General features: G+C 48.1%; 1 protein-coding gene across 4 annotated transcripts in view; it reads left to right on the top strand.

The window, feature by feature from the left end:
- LOC142583094 (stomatin-like) overlaps positions 1-17,950 on the top strand; it is a 144,172-nt gene that overhangs the window by 97,499 nt on the left and 28,723 nt on the right. For all 4 annotated transcript variants that reach the window (XR_012828543.1, XM_075693395.1, XM_075693418.1 and 1 more), the window contains exon 5: positions 407-610. Coding sequence is in view for 3 of the 4 variants with exons in the window: in XM_075693395.1 (XP_075549510.1) it covers positions 407-610 (204 nt within the window). In the remaining variant the exon portion in view is untranslated. The remainder of the gene's footprint in view (positions 1-406; positions 611-17,950) is intronic.

Below are 17,950 nucleotides of genomic sequence, written 5' to 3'. Positions count from 1 at the left end.
TGCTCTACAAGCATTGCGGCCGTTAGCATAGTGATTAAATAGTTTGCTAATCAATCAGCACTAATTACTCTATTAATAAAGGCATAAAAATACCAGAGGTTTCTCTAGGAAGTTCCTAACAAGATACCATTGGTTTCATCCGCCTAGAAGGATTCGTTAAAAAAAAAAAAACATCGTGCATGTTAACTGCACGGACACACTGTTAGCTTGGCCAAGCTTGTATAACGTGCATTTGCATTCTAGCAGTTTCACCTTTTTTTTTTGTCATCAAGTCATGGGTCCATAGATGAAACGTTTCTTCGTCCTGTCTAACCGGCAAAATGACCTCGACGGCCATTTAGTATACCCATGGTGTCGTCTCGCCCAAGTCCACGTACACAAGGGCATTTCACGCTGGCTCGCACAGATCCTGACCAAGGACTCGGTGACCGTCGCGGTGGATGCTGTGGTGTATTACCGCATTCAAAATGCCACGGTGGCCGTGACCAACGTGGAGGACTACGGGCGCTCGACGCGCCTCTTGGCGGCCACTACTCTGCGCAACGTGCTCGGTACGAAGAGCCTCTCGGAGATCCTGTCCGAGCGCGAGACCATCAGCCACACCATGCAGGTAAATCCCGACTCGTGCGAATTTCTGATAATAATTTGCGGGTGTTACGTGCCAAAGCCAGAGTTTGGCTGTAAGGAGCGAGGTGTAGTTGGAGGGGGAGCTCCGGATCAATTTCGTCCACCTGCGGTTCTTTAACGTACACAAAAATCTCAGCACACGAGCATTACTGCATGCCGCCTCCCCCCAATCGCAATGCGTCCACCCCGGCCGGGTATTGAACCCGCTGAGCAGGAAAACGTCGTAAGTCACTGAGTCATTGTGGCGTGTGCTTCTCTTTTGGGAAACTCGGCCTGCTGTAATCTCTAGAAAGCAACGCACACTGTCACTGATATCAGTCTAGAGAGAACCATCTCTGCACTCTGTGTGCATTTGGAGACATTACACAAATGCCGGTGTGCCAAGTGTATAACGAAGCCCACACTTGTGGTGTAGATTAACACAGCGGCATTCCGCTAAACGGCAACAAGTTCAACACAGAATGCGGTGGTTCTCAGTGGCTATGGCCGCCCTGCTGCTGCTGCTGCTGAGTACAAGATAACGGTTTCGATCGTCGGCCGTATGCTGATGCGGGCGGAATGTAAAAGCGGTCGTTAAAGCACCCCTTGTCGTTGAAATTAACCCAGGAAAATAACATCCACAACGACGCCTCTCGTAACCCATGTGTTGCGCTGGACCGTAGAAGTGAATGACTCGGTCGGTCGTTCGGTCGGTCGGTGAAATAATTATAATCAATAATTTTCACGGTCAAAATGCTATCATGAAGCAGCCGTTCTTACTGGTAACCACATAGAACGCATTTCGGCTAGGGTATAACCACGGTCGTCGCGAAGCTTACAACGGACGCGCCGGCACCAGGCGGCGCCAGACGCCAAAAGTAAGCATGAAATGGATTTCATGTGGTACCCACTTTGCGTTTTGCATAGCTACTTTTTTTTTCTTACCTCTGTGTGTATAGCTGAGGCGAAGAAACTACTTTCCAGCGCTGCAGGGGCCTCATTACCAAGATTTCAGGCCACAGACGCCGCTACAGGAATAGAGAGCTGAAGAGAGTGTGATCAGAGATTTCCGTGAGCCTGGACGGGGCATAACAGCAACTGGCGTGTGACTTGTCACGTGCCTTTCGTATATCTTGCTCACGCGTGCGGATCATTAAGAAGTATTTTTGCGTGTTTGCCTTATTTATACTAAACTTCCAGTTGTTGCTACAGCAGGTGCTCGTGTGGCCTTTGCTCTTGCGCCTCCTTTTTCCGTGCGGCGGCATGCAAAGGACACTTTGGGAGTTGGGAGCGGGCTATCCTAGGCTTACAGAGCTCTACAGAAGAATTCCGCTATGTGTGCACTATAGAGAAGTTTCTATAGCAAAATGAGGCTCAACAAAGAGGTATATAATGCTGCAGTGTTCAAGGAGGCAGCTCAAGTGGCCGTGGTACGTGTGTTGACTACACAGGGTAGCGCAGCGATGCTCGCTTTGTGTACTATATTGCAGGCAACGTGACAAGAAAGCGGGTTCTCCCATATGCAGAGATGCCTGCGATGTACCAAGGGACAGACAGTACTCTAGCGGAAACGCCTACTGATGTATCCAATTAAGGAATGGTATTTTGGAGGGTTTCTATTTTCTGTAGCCGTGAGGGTCACCGTACAACTTATTTCATGCTGTCGAATTAAGCAGGCTAACGTATGTTTAGCACAGTGTACATGTGTTCAGAGATTGTAAGCAGCTTACGTACTACGCCAGGTACCAGCGCTCCACAAACTGGCTACCAAGCATTGCACAGAACTAACCTGATTAGTTGTTAGAATATTTTTATCACAAAGATTAATTTCCTTTTAAAAGGCCTCAACCAAGCAGCAAGTGAAAGAAATATAAAATAAAGATGCTGAAGTCTTTCGTAGCTTAAAGCACCACCCACCACAGAGCCACGGATACTGTTACTGATAAAGATATTTGTTATAAGTACATAAACAAGGTTCAATGTCAATTTCTTTACAACATTAAGTATATAATATATTGACTCAGTGATTGCACGACCTTAGGCGCCACTCAAAGGGCGCATTGAGAAAGAGAGAATACATAAATGGACACGATCATTCGCAATAAATATCAGTGACTTCCGCAGTAAGAGTCATTATAATGTCTCGCACGTTAGCGTGCGCTAACTTCAGAGCAATGAAACAATGAAATATTGGCTAAAGATACCAGCCTCCCACTTATGTCGATAATTCATATAAAAGTTTGTAGAGATCATTTTGCATTCGCAACAATTGTAATAAAAATGCAGTACCTTCAGAACTTGCTTTATCGAAGAATGGTCGCATTATGGCTGGATTATTTTGCTTGCGTAAGGTTGGTACTGATGCCGCGGTTGGAACAGGGAAAACAAGAGGTGAAAGACAGAGAGGTTAACCAGATTAAGTCTCTGGTTCGCTACTCTGCCCATGGGGATGGGGTAAGGCGCAGAAAATATAAAGAAAAAAGACAAGATTAAAAAAAGAACGCCACAGTTCGCACTTTCTATAGCTTTTCAATGAGTCCAGTTTCTTTTAAACAGCGCATTAGCGCTTTTAAAGTAGTTCGGGCCGACGTCGGCTGGTACCAGAGTCCAATAATTCTGGCTTCCGTAAGGGGACGGTTGACAGTCTAGTCGAGCGTGGTGCTGAGGACTTTTCTTTCTGCATTGAAATGACGACATTCACACAGAAGGTGTGCTATCGTCTCTTTGCACCCGCAAGCTTCACATTCTGGACTTGTGGCCATTCCGATAAGGTAGGAGCACCCGTTAGTAAAGGCTACTCTAAGCCACAGACAGCAAATGAGATTTACCTCCCGCCTTGGTAAACCATGTGGAAGACGGAGCTTCATATAAGGGTCCAGGGAACAAGGACGCTGGTCTTTAGAGTCTGCCGAATTTCGGTGGGCCAACGTGAGCTCGCGAGCGAGCGAACGGAGCTTTCCCGCTGCGTCTGTTCTTGGCATTGGGATAGCGACGCAATCGCCACTGTTCTGTGAAGATGGAGCGGCTGCGTCCGCTCTCCGCGGTTGAAGGTTAATAATAATAATATTTCGGGTTTTACGTGCCAAAACCACTTTATGATTATGAGGCACGCCGTAGTGGAGGACTCCGGAAATTTCGACCACCTGGGGTTCTTTAACGTGCACCTAAATCTAAGCACACGGGCGTTTTCGCGTTTCGCCCCCATCGAAATGCGGCCGCCGTGGCCGGGATTCGATCCCACGACCTCGTGCTCAGCAGCCCAACACCATAGCCACTGAGCAACCACGGCGGGTGCGGTTGAAGGTTGTCCAGTGCTATAAGCATATATCGTGAAAGGGCAATATTGTTGTTGAATGGCAGCATAACTTGCGCCTGCGAAAAGCAAGCAACACGCGGCGCGAATCCGATGCCTCAGACGCCGCCAGCAGCTGCCGCGCCCCGCACCCCCGGACGACAGCGTCACTGCGCCGGGATCGCACATCCCGGCAAGCTTGGTGCGGCCGGTTTTCACACCTCCCAGTTCTAGCCGCCCTACTGTAGCTACAGCATATGGTCTGTCACAGGATTCAAACTGGTGTAATAAGAGCTGCAAGGTTTTCGTTATTTTGAGTTTAATTATAAAGAAAAAAAACGCGTTTATACGTTAATCGCTTCGTCCGCACCAAAGTCTGACTGCCGTACGTAAACGATGAAGACGTAATGGTGCTGATTTTGTTTAGCGCCCCATTTCCTTTTTTTTCCGTGATGAGCAACAAAACTAAAATGTGCATATCACTAAAACCTGGCTAAGTTATAGTCTTGTGCTGCAGGTGGCTACTGTAGTTTTTTAACGTGAAGAATGAGATGGAGATTCTTTTCACATGTGAAGCATAGAAATATATCAGATATTGCACAGTATTAAGAAAGTAAGAGAAACACTTTATAAAACTACATAAACATGACACATACTCAGATCACAAAATATCACAGCAGAGAAATACAGGTTAAAATGCCGCGAACGCTATAGATACATTAAATATGTCCGAAATATAACAAGAGAGAAAAAAATATTCTGGCAGAACCCCTCTACTGTCGACTGTCGACGGTAATGTGTTAGCATTGAATCAATATAGCGACACAACGTAGTCCCACCGTCGAAACGAGTCGTGTATGAGGCGTGTACTGCGGCGAGACTCCTCTTTCGCGCTTACCCAAGAACACTCGGCGCCATCTAGCGCCGCCACCGCGAAGCCTGCGCGTGGCTGCTGAAATGCATGGCGTGCCGGTGCGTGCGAAGGTTGAGAGACGCGCCATGTGGCAACCAGGCTCCTCTCTCGCGCTTCTTCCGGACATGCTGCGCCATCTAGTGGCGCTGGCGAGAAGTGTGCGCGTAGCCTCCGAGACGAGAAGTGTAGCGCGCCGGTGCCTGCGAACGCTGAGAATTGTTCCCCCGCTTGCCGCACGCCCAGTGGCATATTGGCCTCGAGCTCCACCACTGGAAAAGCTGGCGCCACCGTCGGCGTGACGTGCTAGGAGGGATCACGTGGGCATAGCGGCCGCGTCGGCTGCTTCGGGCGCGCCGAAGCGAGCTGAAAACGAGAGTTTAAATTCCCTGGTACGCTGCGGTCCTCATTTAGTGGCGAGATTTTCCCGCTTCGAGTGTCTCCTTTACAACGCTTGAAAGCACTACAATAGGTAGTGGCTGCCTTTGAAGGCGCACAACATGGTAGGCTATTGCTCGGTGCCGCAATGCCGGACGCACGCGACGCAGCACGGTGTCAGCTTTATTCACACGTAGCCGCAAGACAAGAAGCAGCGTGAAGCTTGGCTCGCGAAACATAAAACCGGCAAACAGTCATCGGCTACAACTCGGGTATGCAGCAAGCACAGACGCGAGGAAGATTTCTGCTACGGCGCCCGGTCTGCGATGTTCTGAAAACGCGCACTGAGACGCTCGCCCGAGTCCGCTGCCCGACTAATGTCATGACGGTTTGGTCTATGAACTTGTCGATGCTATAGATACTGGCAAGTTCAGTGGAGTGGAAAGGCAGCGGTAAGAAGCACATTTAAAAAAAGCATGGCATATGATCATGTTTGTGTTATGCATTAATGCACTGGATTACAAAAAAGGAGGAGCGGGGAATTGCACGCTGAGAACACCGATAAACATACAGTGCGACGCAACTCGAGAAATAGTATTGAAAGGTCAAAGAATTTAGTAGAAAAAAAAGATTGAATCGTCGCGACGGCACATTACAGTCCCCGTAGGCGTCAAAGTCTCTACAATGAAATTATTTTTTAACAGCTCTGATAGCGCCCACGCAACAATGGTTGCTTGTATACTGTCAAATGCTCATATTCTGCGGCCTAAAGCTCATGGCACGGTGCGAAAACGCGCGCGCGGAGAAAGCGAAACAGTGCGCGGACAAGCATGCAGACGCGCAGTCGGTCGCTGCGAATCTGCGCGATCGCTGCATTGAGGCTTCATTCTATTACGCTCCATTTAGTTATACAAACACTATAAGAACATATTTCAGATAGTTTGCTCTCAGCATTTACCTACCTTTCACGTAAGAAGCCGGTTCGGGAGACTCCATCGCGGCGACTGCGCGCAGTGGCGTTCACTGTACGTATTCGGTAAAGAGATAGCGTCTGTAAACGATTGTGTGCTTTCAGTTTGCCCAACATTATTATTTAGACAGTAAGAAACTTCTCTCGTTTCGAAAGTACTTACAGAAATGTCCGGGAGAGCTCACGCGTGGTGTTTTCAGTGAGCGCTGACAGCAAAACCTATGAGGAGCGCGCCACGTGATCCCTCATACTACGCCAGCGAGGCGCTTCCGATAGATGGCGACTCCGTAACTCCTCGCCGCCAATACTCAGTGACCCAAGTGTGCGAGAAATTCATTGAAGGGTGGCACATACCCATTGCATTCATGGAGCAGCTCGCTAAAGCATTGACCTGAAAGACGTTCATTGAAAAGCGGCCCTTCTTACCCAGTGCATTCGTGGCGCAGCCTCAAATGTGTATCATATCTGTCCTCATACCAGTCCTTAAGGAACTCTTGCCACGCGGGTTCCGTTCAGCTCAGCATCGGCGACTTCTTAACTTCTTAGCATCAACTTCTTAATTATTATAATTAGATGAAAAGTGCTAATGATAAAATTGCAGAGCGACATGAATAACTCCCAATGCAGCTTTCTGTTACTCAACACGCACTACATAAAAGTGTTTTTCCGAGCGTGAAAGAAGCCCGAAAATACGTGCGAAGTGCCTCGAGCGGCCAGGCGCGCGGCAATTTTGCGTGCATTTGCGGGCTCCTTTCACGCTCGGAAAAACACTTTTATGTAGTGCGTGTTGAGTAACAGAAAGCTGCATTGGGTGTTATTCATGTCGCTCTGCAATTTTCTTATTGATACTTTTCAGCCAATTATAACATTTGAGAATTTGATTATTTATTAAGACATTGTATAATTAGGCAAATGAAAAAAATAATTTAAGGATCTCCAAGTGACGCTAAACATTTACTTGGTTCTGTCCAGCTACGGGGCATTCGCATATTTTTAAACTCTAGCTAAAGTTAGCTGAGGCACCCTATAAGAAGGAATGAAAGTGCCGATGAATAATTTTCTAAAGTAAAGATTTCAGAGGATCAGTCCCAGTCTTTATTGAACCTTCGTACAATGTAACTTTCACCTGGTGAAAATGTGCACGCACTTCTTACGACCAATATACCACTGACTTCAAAAAACTCGAAGAGCGACAAGTGCACGTTTTTGGAGAGTAGCTGTTGGCCGCGATCACAACAGCTTGTTTAGACTCATTTTTCTCCAATCACGCAATGTCAAATTGTACACCACTCACCTTCATGGTTTTGTACACTCACTTTCATGTACACCACTCACTTTCATGGTATTCGCGGTATTAAAACAGAGGGAGACATTCTAGGTTTTCACTCAATCGCAGGCGGTGTGGATACGCGTTTCTAGGCTCCCGCTGAGCTCTATCAGTATATCGAATAAAGATTAGAAGTAATTAAAATTCGATCAAACCATTTTCTTCAACTGTTACGGGCATATGTGCCTCTTAAAGATGCAACGCATTTCAGATCTAGTTATAAGGAATGCGGTTTTCTTATTATGTCGTGCTGCTGCATCAGCTGCACTCTAGCAGGAATCTAGTATCTAATTGTGGAGAGTTGGCGCGGCTAATTCAGTTGTTGACACGGTCAGGTTCACGGACCGAAAGGAGGGGGGGGAGTGTAGACTGTGCTCCTAAGCGTGCGTACTGATAAGCGAGAGTGTCCTTCTGGCCTCCATGATAAGGGGCACAGTCGCTTATCGTTCAACAACGAGGAAAACATTCCTTGATTGTTCTAGTGCGAACGTCGCTTGTTGTTTTGCGACTCCGTGCATCTTGGGAACGCAGACAACACAGACCACGAATCTTGCTCCGTCATTCTGTTTCGGTGCCACTGGTGAATTACGCATTTTTATAGCTCGATCACTATTCCGATGAGGCACAGTTTTCTTTTTTTTTTTTGTTCTTTTCTCCTTTTTTTTCTTTTCTATTTTTTTATTCAATTCGTATGAATGCCTTTAACCTTAAAGATCAGTTCTGAAGGGGTTTATAGGCTGTGATAAATGTTTCAGATGGGGCCCCGTATCATGAGCAGAGATTCTGCGACAAACCTGTAACCCTCCGCCCCTCCTTCATCTTCCCGCCTTTTTCTAACGTCACTCACGGACTAACGTTGCCTGTGCATCTCGCTTAACACTTTTAACCTTAGACACACTGGTGTCGATGAAATAGTTGGTTGAGTGTTGTGCTGTGCTTTGTCTATGTTGTGCATCTGTGACGTGCACTGTGCATATAATATTGTATTTCATCATACCCACCTGGCATGGCGCCAGACAGACCTCTACAGAGTCCCCCTATGATGTCTCCTCTCCCCTATCCACTAAAGTGCACAGCTACTACAGCCAAGAATAAATAATGGAAATAGTCATATTGCAGGGCAGCACAGTTGTTGCAGCCCTAGGGCACTTGCAGACTACAATAATATCGTAGGCTGCAAGTGTTGCATAGTTGCAGAGTATAAAATTATACTGCAGAAGGCGATGCGTCTGGTGGGGTTTAAAGTATAGTAGGCGTTATTTTCGTTGAAAAAATGACAACAGTAGGTTGGTTAGTCTCGCAAGCCATGGTGCTGTTAAAGACGCGTGTAGTTATGGCATCCTTAGTGCACGTAGTCCGTGTACTAAGTTCGCGAAAGCGCGCGCGCGTGTGTGTGTGTGTGTGCGTGTGTGCGTGTGTGTGTGTGTGTGTGTGTGTGTGTGTGTGTGTGTGTGTGTGTGTGTGTGTGTGTGTGTGTGTGTGTGTGTGTGTGTGTGTGTGTGTGTGTGTGTGTGTGTGTGTGTGTGTGTGTGTGTGTGTGTGTGTGTGTGTGTGTGTGTGTGTGTGGTGAAACAGAGAGATTGAGAGAGAGCGTTTCCGTTCGTTTGCATTCAAGCGTCGATGAATAGACAGGCCGCCCAACGAAGCAAATGCGAGCGCAATCCGTCAAACTCGCCGGCGTGTGTAGCGCATGGTATATTGACAGAGGTGCTCGCCGATGCGGCAAGCATTCCCCACGCGAAGAATAAACGAGCTCGCTGACAGCATACAGCGGGCGTGCTTTCCACACCTCCGTGATTCCGGCGTCGGCGGAGAGCCCGCAGGCGTCTCGCTCGGCCCTTGTGTAAATCACTCGGCGCCCTCTTAACACCGTAATACGGCTCCACGCGACGCGAGCCCACAGACGCTCCACGGGGATATCCGCCGCCTGTACTCTGCGCGGCCTCCTTCGCCTTTCGTTCTGGTTCCTAACTCTTGCTCCTGTCGTTTGGTAAACACCGCGCGTCACGTCTTCTTGAACGTCTGAATGCGCGCCCAAATTGCGTGCACTACTAGTCGAGCTGCGATGACCTGCGACACGAGCCGAAGTCACCTTATTATACGTTACATTTTGATAGAGAATATATAATAAGGCTGATGGTATTCGCAATACGTATACTGCTCAGTTTTGGTGAAAATAAGGCAAAATGCACCCATTAAGAGCAAGAGGGTAACAATAAGCGGTTGACTGTGACGAAAGGCAGCAACGTATGTAGCATCGCGGTAACGCGGGAAATTTGAACTAAGCGTATACAAGAGGAACAACGCTGTACATTGAACGAATGAGTTTATGAAGCTAAATATGTTCCCGCGTTATCTATTTATTTATTTATTTATTTATTTATTTATTTATTTATTTATTTATTTATTTATTTGATAGCACCGCTTCTAAGCAGGCGTGCTTCCTTCTTCCTTTAAGAAAGCGAGGTTACAGCCCCAGAATCGGTCGCTACGCCGTTGTTACGACCTTGCGCTGGCATGTGATACCCTACATAATGCTGGATCGTGATTTGTTTTGTCTCATTTCATTTTCTCTGGTACCATTAACGATTGCCGGCATATTATTACTTGCGCTCGGTAAAAACTTCTACAACAACCGTTAAGCGATTTCACACAGCCTTTAAGCTTCCCGATCTCTGTTAGAACCTCACCCGCGGCTTGTCTTGCTATAGAAACACTGGCTGGATTTCCACTAAGCAGCTAACAAAGGTATGTCGGACGCGTTGAGCGTGAGGAAAAGGCTGAAGAAACGAAGAAAGAAAAGAAGACAAAGCAACGAGAAAGGCTGCACAATCGCCTCGTAGTTACTTTCACATGTACTAGCGAAGGCAGCATGGAAGACGGAAGACTGAAGAATTCGCGTGACGAATTACCTGGGTATCTTTCAGGTTTACTCAAGGTTACGTTGACGGCCTCTCAAAACGATACCCGCCGCAAACCGGACCTCACACTTCTGACAGACTAACAGTCGCGTGAAGCTCGCCTCCAGCTCGCATCCTTTTTGGCGAAGAGGAACACCGCAAATGAATTACTTAACAATTCGCAAAATGTTGCCCATTTCGACCGACTCCTTGACGGCACCATCGAAGGGGCGAATAAACGCCGCGCACACAAGCCGATAATCGAATCATCCTTGAAATGTTTATTATGCATAGTGTAATATTAGTTTTGCCAACAAGATGTGCGGTGAAACGGCAAGACAAACGGCGATCTAAACCTTCGGTCGCCATAGAGAAAACTTTACCAAACACGGCCTCTCAACCGCAGCCAGTTTTTCTCACCAAAACTGGGTTCAGCAGATATGGTTGTCTCTATAGAAAGCAAATACACCTTTCTCATTAAAATACACGAGTTCCATCAATCCTTGTTAATGAAACAATAATTAGTATTTTTGTTAGCTCTCTCTGCTCTTGTTCATATATTTAAAATAATCTAAAATGCGTCATTGAGAAAGGTAAATTTTCAGACGGCTTATAAAAGGGGCAGGCGTAGGTTCACTCGTTTTTATGTTCCACTCGTGACACTCGTCCATATGTCCATTCGAATCTCCTGCACTTTCTGAACTAGTTCTCGAGGAGCTGCACTTCATTATTCGTTTTAGCAGTTCAGCATGGCGGCGACTGCACTTCGCTATTCGTTTCACTCAGTGCAGGCTTCGTGCAGGACTAGTTCACAGCATTCTCTGCACTCGTCAGAGATCTACTAGCGCAGCAATCGTGGAGCAGGTGCTGTGCCGGTTCCGCAGGAGTAAGAACTCGCACTGAACTGGTGGGAACTAGTGCACGAAGTGCAGGGTCAATCGAATGTACCCTATTTCTCACGCGTCCTGTAGACGCGTGAAGATATTGTTACGTTGCAGAAATCACATATAAAGCTGTATTTACAATATTTACAAGAGAGACAAGGATGCATAAACAAGATGGCTGTAGAGACCGATTCCACCTCTACACGTCAAATCGTCTTCTCACTGGCGCCACTCTTGGTTGTGGCGTAACATAACCCTCGCCTGTAAAGGCGCCGTCTCGGCGCCATTACAGGCGAGGTTTATGTCACGTTAGGACAGTTTCGTATCTCTCTCTGTGAAACTCTCTTGTCGGACATTTCTGCGCGCCCAAGGCTGTCAGAATGGTTACATAGTTTTCAACTAAGTATTTTGTCATCGCACGTCCAGTTAGAGCTCCGTTGTCGGCCTCTATAATTTTTGTAAGCCCCTAATGGTAAGGGTGTTACCAGTGCGACAAGAAAACTCTCTTAAGGGTGCAAACATTTTTACAGTGTGCGCGGGAAGGGGTAGACATCCTTGCGTGTGATTTTGTTGAGGTTTATAATCCAAGCAAAAGCGCAAACTGCCGTCCTTCTTCTTGAGACGGACAACAGGGGACGACGACGGACTGCAAGATGGCTCGATAACGCCTTCAGTCAACACCTTATCGACTTCTCGTTGTATCACTCGTCCTTCAGCACGTGAAACATGGTACGGCCGCGGCGTATCGGATTAGCGTCTTAGGTGTAAATACGATGGGTGACCACCGATGTATAGGCTAAAGGGCGGCCGTCAATGTCAAAAAAATGTCGCGGTAAGTTTCCAAGAGACGGCGGAGGTCAGCAGCTTGTGCCTGGAGAAGATCAGGTGCAATCATCTTGCTAAGTTCGTCTGTGAGAGTCGGTGAATAGGAGGTTCCTGCAGAGGGCGACGGAATTTCAGCGTCAAGAGCCGATATCTCGCAATCTTTCACAGACGAAATGTCGATCAATGACGTGCCTATGGGAACAATTTGAGTTGAGCAGTTAAAATTAAGGAGAGAGAGCGAAGTCTGATTGCCTGTAACAGTGAGCACCGATGTGGGGAACGGCCAAATTTCTTTCAAGCAATATGTCAGTGGTGGGTCATTGTACATAGACGCCGTCAGGAACAGATGGGAACGACCGTAGAGCGACGTACCTAGTGGCTTGAGGCGACAGGCGGGTGTCCTCGGGAGAGCATAACCGTGGTTGTGTTACTGGTGAACTATAGCCAGCCGTGGGGCAGTTCAAGCTGAATGACACTAGACGCGCAATCAAAGAGGGCTAAATGGGACGATAAAAAGCCTAAGCCGAGTATAACGTCGTAAGGGCATTGTTCCTGGCAGTTTTCATAAAAAAGCGCTAAAGACGAAGACGAAGTCGAAGGACTTATGTAATGTAATGCCTTCGGGCCCTTAAGGTTGAATAAATGAAATGAAATGAAATGAACACATACGATAGGACTGTAACGGTAAACAGAACAGTCGTTAGGTGTCACGCGATGGCAATGCAAGCGGTGCACATACCAAGCACGGTAGGCGTTCCTCCGTCGGCCATCCGGAGGGTGCGCGATGAAACAGGTGTGAGAACTTTGTTCAGGCGTCGGCGCAATTGGGCACTGATCACGGATATGTGCGCGCCAGTGTCAATGAGTGCTGGGACACTGACGCGATCGACTAAAATGTCCATCAAGTTCTGTTTGGTCGGCAAAGTGATCAGAGGGTTTTGCGATCGAGTCGTCAATGCAGCGTCACCTCGGTGAGCTGCATCGCTTAGTTTTCCGGAGACGGGCGTCGGGGCTGCGTCGGGGGCGATGGTCGACGAGCAGGTGGTGAACCGGACTGATGACGCCGGAATGACGACGAGGGGCTGTTCCAAGGAGCTCGAGCGTCATTGTTTGGCTGTTGCGGTGCCAATGAAGGCTGGTAACGACGCTCGCTCTGTCCGGGGCAATAATTGATGAATGGCGGTCCCAGAGGGGAGGAGACAGTAGGGTTGTTACAATGGCGAGCAACGTGACCGATACGCCGGCAGGCAAAAAGATTGGTCGATCGTCTGCGGTTCGCCACTCAGTTGGATTTCGGTAGCAGCTGTGTTCGGCAGACGTGCGAGCGGCGTTGCAATGTGGCGGCTCTTGGCTTGCTCAAAACGTTGACGCGCTCTTTTGATGTATTGTACTGTTTCACAATTTTTGCACATGAGCAGGTTGAAACCATCGTCAGCGATCACCTTCAGTATACGCCCAACCTTGTATGACTCAGCCATATCGCTGTCGGCCACACAGCACAGAGCCAGCACGTCCTGGAAGTAAGATCTGTATGATGCTGTGGATGTTTGGGCACGACCCGCTAGTTCTTTCTTAGTGGTGCTTTTCCGCCTGGCGGGACGGCCGAACAAGTGCCTCAGTTTCTGTTTGCACGTATCCCAGTCGTTAAGCTCTTCCTCGTGATTGTCATACCACACCTTCGCCGTGCCTTGTAGGTAGAAGACCAAGTTGCCAATATAATCTCCGGATCCCATTTGTTGTGGGCACTTACACGCTCACACGTGGCGATCCAGTATTCCATGTCGAGGCGGTCGGTGCCGCAGAACGTTCCTGGATCCCGCGGCTGAGCCGGTGCACAACCGTCAGGATTGTAGGCGTCGATGTGGGCCGCGCCATGTCGGGCCCTGTTTCGTCCGTCATGTTGTCCAGTCGAAGGTATCGATGTTGCCGAGAGCTCTGTTGTTGTTTCTCGTTAGTACCCCGCACCTCTCACCAATTCGTTACGTTGCAGAAATCACATATAAAGATGTATTTACAATATTTACAAGAGAGACAAGGATGCATAAACAAGATGGCTATCGAGACCGATTCCACCTCTACACGGCAAATCGTCTTCTTCTGACTAGCGCCACTCATGGTTGCGCCGTAACACTATACACGAGTGGGGTCCGCACTGTGTTGTCGCGCCCAAGCAAGCCGTAGGCTTTTGGCGCTGCGTAGTGTCCGATCACGGCCTCCGATATGTGCTTTCTTTCTTTCTTTCTTTCTTCCTTTCTTTCTTTCTTTCTTTCTTTCTTTCTTTACATTAGAATACATTTAAAAAATCCCGTGTCAAAGGTAGCACTGTTGCGTCTTTTCAGGTGGATTTCTGGAAGAGACATGACAAATCGCTATGTTCTGGTAGATATTTAAAAAGTTCGCTAATCAGCTCCTAACTTATTTACTTGAGGACATGCATCAAAATTGCGAGACTGAAGCCGAGCAGTAGTGAAGTGATTGTCTGCTTAGCAAGCACCCTAAGACTATATAGTACTACTTTCGAGATGCATCTGTCTCCAAATTCCGCTACAAAAATACAGTGGCGTTGCAATTGATGTCGTCCCGAACTACCATAGGGAGGCTTTGGATAATCGGTCAGTTTAATAAAGCCGGTTATCATTAAAATGGTGCTAGTCTTGGAATTTCTACCAAGCAGAAGGGGGAGCAAGAATAGAGGGAAAGACAGGGAGGTTAGCCAGTGTATATGCCGGCTGGCTACCCTGCCTTGGTGAAAGGGGGCAAGGGAATAGCAGAGTATAATGTTAATAATAATAATATTTGGGGTTTTACGTGCCAAAACCACTTTCTGATTATGAGGCACGCCGTAGTGGAGGACTCCGGAAATTTCGACCACCTGGGGTTCTTTAACGTGCACCTAAATCTAAGTACACGGGTGTTTTCGCATTTCGCCTCCATCGAAATGCGGCCGCCGTGGCCGGGATTCGATCCCGCGACCTCGTGCTCAGCAGCCCAACACTTTAGCCACTGAGCAACCACGGCGGGTAGAGTATAATGTTGGCCAAGTTGGTGCATAGATTTAACGAAAGATTTGTGGCGCAAAGTACGCGACGTGAAACAAAAGCGGGAAAGGATAGGACGCCAGGCTTTCAACTATGCTTAGATAGTGCTGCAACATAGCTCGTTTGCACGTGCTGCGCTCTCTGCGTGTGCGCACCTATGAAAAATAGATGTATGTATGTGGGTGGTCTGCTGAAAATAAAGTAGTTAAATGTCTGGCGTCTTATCGATGCTGCCCCTCCTGTGTTTCCCGCCATTTACATTGCGCCACAAACCTTCCGTTTAAGGAAAAGGAATGACAGGTGATCAACGCGATGCAACGTGCCACAACCTTTAGTAGCAGGCATGACTTCCCTATACTGTTCGGCTTCAGTTTCACAATTTCGACATGTGTCTTCAATAATTAAGATAAGTTAATTAGTCAGAATCTTAAATAGTAATCTCGACATTGTAGCGATTTGTAGTGCGATTAATGTATGCCCCTCTACCTGAACAGGATGAATTGCGCTATAATGTTCCGTATGATTTTTCAAATATCTTGCTCGAAAGAAAGAAAAAGATGGCAGAGTGGCTGGTGCGTGCTGCAGCGTGTCCGAGCGCACAGGTTTGGTCACTTGCTCGCTATGGGCTATCAATAAATGGTCTGGATGTTGTGAGTCACCTTAGTGCAGGAGAGAGGGAGATCTATGTGGCGAGGGAAAAGCTGAGCGGTCGGCCTGAATTGAACTTCTGGCCAGCTCCTCGGCACTGGGAAGGGCACTGCGGAGTCCATCGAAGCTACCGAGGCGGAGAACAAGCAGAATTTCGTTTGCGATTGCATATGGTACGGCGGCAGCGATTGACTAAAGGTTCAACTTATACATACTCGTTCGACGGCGTGTGAAAGCTTGTGCGACCGGGTGCAGTTACGATCGGTTGTCTGCGGTGCGACCAGAACTACACGTCAGCATGCGATATGCATACAGGTACTGTACGTTTTAAAGCGAAGCTTTCTTTGTCTTTCTTTGCCAAGCAGCGATCGTCATTCCGTCGCCTCCATGCCGCCGTAGTCCCGCCGTCATCACTGTGCAATCGACTTAATCCTGTCGTCATCATGTCGTAGACATGAATAAAGGAAAAATCAGACATCTACAAAGGAAACCCGTCATCGTAGACATGACGTCGTGGTCATGCAGTCGACATTATTTCGTCGTCGTTAGTGAGGACGTCGTCATGCTGTCATCGCGATTGCATCGTCGTCCTACAGGTGTCGTGCCGTCGTCGTCACGCCGTCCTCGTCATACCGTCATCTTCATGCCATCCTTCATCATTTCGTGGTCATGCATGGGATCGGTATGTTGGAGCGCCAGAAGTATACATTCAGTTAGGCGTTTCCCGGTGAAAATGCGCTCAATTTGGTCGAGCACTTTGTATTTGCAGATGGTCGCTAAAAAAGAGCAGCATTCCTCGCAGACATCAATGACAGCTTCGCCTAAACCGATTTCCTCAGCGCAGGGGATCTGCATACTTGTTTAGAGGCATACGATCATATTAAATATATTATTACAACACCATCACCCCCTCCCCTTCCTTTCTTTTATTTCGCTCTCGTTGCTTTCCATTGTTTCGTTTTGCTAGCAGCGCTTTTCAGGCCTAATTTAGATCGAGCAATGCATGGGACGTTCCAGACGTCACGCGGGGTCATCTCTTAAACTTGAAGGGAGGTTTTAGCATTTCACCTTTTGCACTGCTAAATGTATCGCCTCGCACCACACATGGCGCCTAACGCAGATCTTGAATGTACAACCAGCGTGCGGGCCACGGCGCTTCGAGTGCGGCCTTCCACGGCTCGCGAAAAGTGTTGGTGCGTTAAGCCACGAGCGCTTGTATACACACACTCCTATACCTCAAGTCCTTAGGTTGAAACGGACTGGAACACATTCAGCTGGCGCTGCGCACAACTGCAGGGAGAGCTCGAAAATACGAGGCGCCGGCGAGGCTTTGTTATTCTTGCTCGCGTCTTGCGCTGTTTGTTTATTGACCAGTGTGCGAGCGCTCACACCGTTCTCGCTGTTTGTTTTGGTCGGCGATATTTTCTTTCACGTGACTTCTTTTTATTCGTCCTCCTACAGCGTGTTTCTCTCTCCCTCTCTCTATCGATTTGTTTTCTCTCTTACTTTTTTTTGCCTTTTGCTTGTCTGTTTCTCGAGCAGAGACGGCCGGCGTTTAAGAGTTGGGGGAGTGGGATCCTTCAAAACAAACGTTGAGCCATTCAGGCCCAACGGGTTCGAATTCGACAGAAAGCCGCGGCAGGACCATTGGCGGCGTTTCCGCTAAATTCGCCGCTCCAGTCAACTGATGCGGACTCTTCCTGTCGTTTAAGGTCGCTCGTGGCGGAAAACTTGTGCACCGCAATCTAGGAGGACATCTTTGTTTAGCTGGATAAACAGGAGTGCTATTCTGGACACCTTTAAATTCCGCCATGTTGACGTTCTGACCCACTCAGTGGGGTCGTAGCAGCCGTCTGGGCCAATCAGGGATGACAATACGTCGAATTCAACAATTTGGCAAAATTTGACAGTGTCAAGAATAGAACCCCGGGAAACGGCTTTTTATACTGCTCAGCAGCTAAACCGCCTAACACTACTGCTGTGTGTGTGTGCGTGCGCGTGCGTGCGTGCGTGTGTGTGTGTGTGTGTGTGCGTGCGTGTGTGTGTGTGCGCGTGTGTGCGTGCGTGTGCGTGCGTGTGTGCGTGTGTGCGTGTGTTTGTGCGTGCTTGCGTGCGTGCGTGCGTGCGTGCGCTCGCTATAACAGGTCAAGAGCGAGTGAACGGTTGCAAGCT

The sequence above is a fragment of the Dermacentor variabilis genome, chromosome 1 (genome assembly GCF_050947875.1).
Source record: "Dermacentor variabilis isolate Ectoservices chromosome 1, ASM5094787v1, whole genome shotgun sequence".
In the NCBI taxonomy this organism is placed as follows: Eukaryota; Metazoa; Arthropoda; class Arachnida; order Ixodida; family Ixodidae; genus Dermacentor; species Dermacentor variabilis.
This window is presented reverse-complemented; position numbering and strand designations above follow the sequence as displayed.